General features: G+C 37.0%; 1 protein-coding gene across 3 annotated transcripts in view; it reads right to left on the reverse strand.

Annotated features, from left to right (window-relative positions):
• Positions 1–4130, reverse strand: part of LOC109214742 (E3 ubiquitin-protein ligase RNF4-like) — a 5240-nt gene extending 1110 nt beyond the window's left edge. For all 3 annotated transcript variants that reach the window (XR_002066233.1, XR_002066234.1, XM_019378693.1), the window contains exons 1-5: positions 4052–4130; positions 2696–2996; positions 2505–2562; positions 1596–1723; positions 770–1001 (exon numbers count right to left, since the gene is read on the reverse strand). Coding sequence is in view for 1 of the 3 variants with exons in the window: in XM_019378693.1 (XP_019234238.1) it covers positions 777–1001; positions 1596–1723; positions 2505–2562; positions 2696–2947 (663 nt within the window). In the remaining 2 variants the exon portion in view is untranslated. The remainder of the gene's footprint in view (positions 1–769; positions 1002–1595; positions 1724–2504; positions 2563–2695; positions 2997–4051) is intronic.

Consider the following 4130-nt stretch of genomic DNA (forward strand, 5'->3'; position numbering starts at 1 on the left):
CAACCCCAACAACAACAACCAAAAAAAACGACAACTAAAGAGTAAATAATTGAAAATTGAAGGAGGAACGGAAAAGATCAGAAGCAAGTTCTTATGGAATAACCCAATAAACACAGCAAACATCCTAGTCACGTATAGTTAATTGGTTGAGACAATATCCATTGAAAACCATGAGATAATCAGTTATACTTAACTATTATCAAGATTGGTGCAACACAAATCACCCAATTCTAAACTCATTATAAACAACAATGAATATCATCTTTACTGCTAGACTAAAGAATGGAGGTTCACAAACAAATATCGTGCAAAAGATCAACTAATAAAACCATCTTTTTAGAGTGAACAAGAACTTTATTATCTCTTCAAGCAAGGAAGAAAAGGTAAAACCAATAATTAAACTGGAAAAAAGTCGGAGTGACACACATAGCCACTTCAAAATGTTTCTTCTGTGCACGCAATGTCGAAGATACCACGGGTTTTGCACACAGATACTACATGCTCCAGACCAATTCCATAACCTTCTTCAATTATTTTTACTGTCCAATTTACTTTTTATCTAATGGCGATCGGAATTAATTCCGAGATACTTCTTTTCCAAATTTCAGACATTAACTCCCAGCTTAGGCAAATATTGTGAAACAGGCCAAAATGTTTGGAACGCATAGAAAGGTCATAGAGCGAAACCCCCCCCCCCCCCCTTCCTCCACCCACCCACAAAAAAAAACAAAAACAAAAAGAAAAAGTTTCCAGGGAGCAGTAGACAAACCTTTGACTTAACTTGTGGTTGGAAGATACACTCTTATGGTGTCTCTCATAGTGATTTTTCTCCTACATGTAGGACATTTATGCTGAGCAGCTATCGACGCTTTTATGCATGCCTTGCAGAAAATGTGACCACATTTAGTCGACATCTCCTCAACTAATGGACCCATGCACACTGGACAGCTGAATGCGGGCTCTTTCGGTTGTGGTGGTATTGCACTTTTTACATTTACACTCTGGCATGGGAAACAACCAAAAAGAAAATATTTACTTTGCATAAAGATTTAAGTAACAGTCTGAACCAGGTCATATGTGTACTGATAAAACTGAATTCTCTGAAAGTGACTTTGACAATTAGATGAAAAAGACATAGAGAAATCCAAGCTTGAACCCACTTCGTACCTATAAGCTATTTAGACTTCTGCATTATGACACAAGTTAAGCAAGCCAAGTATTGTACACTTGAAACATCAGCAAAAAGCCAGAAACTAGTCAAAAGGCCAGCAAAGAACTCAAAGATACAATGACTTATAACAAGTCTTTTATATACCGTATAAAGAACATTTAGAGGTAGTAAGGCTGCAGTCACAAAAGCAACAAGTCCTTTACCTAAAATTGGAACTTTAATCTATCAACGCAATGGCAGATCATACAAGTCAAACAATATGAGACAGAACGTCATAACCAAACTTCCACTGCATAACGAAATTAATCAGAATAACGTTTCAAAACACGAGGCGGTGGATCCATTGAAATATATCTTTTGCAAAGGAAATAACAGATAACATTAGAAACAAGAATTTCAGCTGTAGTACATTGCATGTAATTACCTTTGGACAGCTATGTCCTTCTAGGTCTATGTGAATGCCACCATTGTTTGTTGCTTGATCTGTAGAGACTCTTCTACGCCTGTTGCGACTGTTACTTGAGGCCCTAGATGAAAGGCCCTCTGCAATAGCTATGAACCAACCAAATCAAATCACAAAGGGGCATGGAAGAGATAAGTAAGCCAAGTTTTCAATTGAAAAGAACTGCCCAAACATACATCAGGTACAAAGCGAATTAAAAACCACAGCTTAAGTTATCTATGTAGACCTCTCATAAACACAGTTATTATATAACCATGGTTAAGTGATATGTGTTACTCACTATAACTTTTAACTGCTAATGTTAAATTGCTTGATTTGGTGTAAACACAGGATGCAACTAAGTTTTAATCCCTGTGTAGACCCTGCTATCTACACAGTCCTCCTTTCCCCAACCACAAAAGGATTAGAAAACATTCTAAAGAAAATTCTGTTGATACTGGCAAAGTTATGTCACTTCAAGGTTCATTATAATTCTAATTTTTCCTGTACCATTATCCTGCTTTGCCTTTATCTTGGATAGAAAGAAGCATTAAATAACTTCTCCAATCAATTAGAACAGACACTCCTAGAAGAACAAAAAGTGGTACATTGAACTGGTATCCTCAAGGAAATAGGAGATTTTTGCAGAGTCCAGAATATCTGAATTTGAAAAGAAAAAAAAAAAGAAGATGAAAGATCAACTTGCTCCACCCATAAAGAGAATACTATATATACAACCTCATATCCACTTAATCATTACAAGAAGAAAGAGAGAGGTTCCTCTAAGCTATTCTGGTCAGATAATTCCTATCTCCAGCAAATAAAAAGGTTCCATAGCTAAAAATCAACACACTACCTAGCTGTAAGAGGCTTAAGAGAAGAATAAATTACCAGAATCCACATCAACCACAATAACCCGTCCTCGATTCCTTCTGGAGTTGTTCTTAGCCTAATAAAAATGAGAAGATCTCTCACATAATTAAGACTTGATGTGAAACATCAGCCGTAATCACAGCCATAATTCACCACTAAACAAACTTAACGAAGGAAAAGCAAATAGAATAGCAAGGGAGAGTACATACTTCTGCAAACGCCCTAGGGGATGATATAATCACATCATCATCAAGTGCCTCAACATCAATTGCTGCAGGTGTCAAAGAGGCACCTCTTTGTCCATGCGTCGCATCCCCGGACACAACAGGCACAGAAGTTCCTTCCTGATCTCTGTTCTCAGATGGGGGTGCAACATTTAGATCAACATTTACTACAGTACCCCTTTGAGATCGGGACCTTGTACGCCTAATTGGCTGTGACCCTCTATCTCGTGTGCTCATGCTATGCTCAGTTCTGCTCTCCGGGGGTTAGCTTCGACAGTATAGATTCCTAAGAAGATATCAAGTGAAATTATATAACGAGAACAGGGAAAGACAGATAAATTTGAAAGCTGGTTTATTTTCATCATACTCTGTTATCTCAAAACCCAAGGGACAACACGAACCTAGTAGTAATTCAACTATCTCATGTTTACTAAATGAAATTCTGCATAACTCTTAAGGTGGACCTTTAACATAAACCGGGGCACGCAATGGACAGACTTGCAAGTTTGTATGCTTTCAAGTATTTTAGCAAATTGAAAGTTACATTCTTGAGCTGCAATTGATGGAAAGTGAAGCACAAAGATCGAAGTTGATCGCACTGTGAGAGTGTCACTAGAACCCTTCACAGTTCAAACTCCTTCTGCCAACCATAATCAAGCACTCAAGCATAATACTGAGCGCGGTGCAACTGAATCAAATAGCTTTTTGTTTAGAACTTTGAGTTTAAAAAGTTATATGAGTCTTACACAGAATCATCACTTAAAATCAAAATGTTTTAAATTCAGCAATTTGGCAACATTTTAGCAGAAACCACAACTTAATATCAACTCCCTCAATCCCAAACTAGTGTGTTGGCTATATAAATCCAGTGTATCTGTTCCACTCTATTCGTCCCTATTCAGAGGTTTCAACACAGTTGACTATTTTTAGACTGAAAACCTACAGCGACCCTTAAACAGGCTATATTTACAAAGCTCAAAAGATACCTAACAACTACTGCAACAAGTAGTCCGCTTTCTACTCATACTTAATCGAAAAAAGTTTCAGTAAACATAACAAAAACAACAACAACAACTATGCCTCAGTCCCAATCAAGTAGGGATCGGCTATATGAATCTTCACTGACCATGTTATTCCATTTAAACTATATCTCAGGCCTATACTATAAGGAACAAAAATAGAAGTTCTACAAGTCCTTTATATTTTCTACTGACAGTATAAATTTACAGATCACAAGAGATATGCTATTGTTGGCTAAAATCGAAAAACTTAGAACACAAGACAAGTAAGGCGATAATTTCAAAACGAAAAAAATTTAAAAAATCGGAGTGAAAATCGAACCTAAATTTGGCTAAAATCAGATAATTCAGCGGTCTTCAGTGTCTAGGGTTTGAGAGAGAGAGACAGAGAGAGAGAGAGA

The sequence above is a fragment of the Nicotiana attenuata genome, chromosome 2 (assembly GCF_001879085.1).
Source record: "Nicotiana attenuata strain UT chromosome 2, NIATTr2, whole genome shotgun sequence".
NCBI lineage: Eukaryota > Viridiplantae > Streptophyta > Magnoliopsida > Solanales > Solanaceae > Nicotiana > Nicotiana attenuata.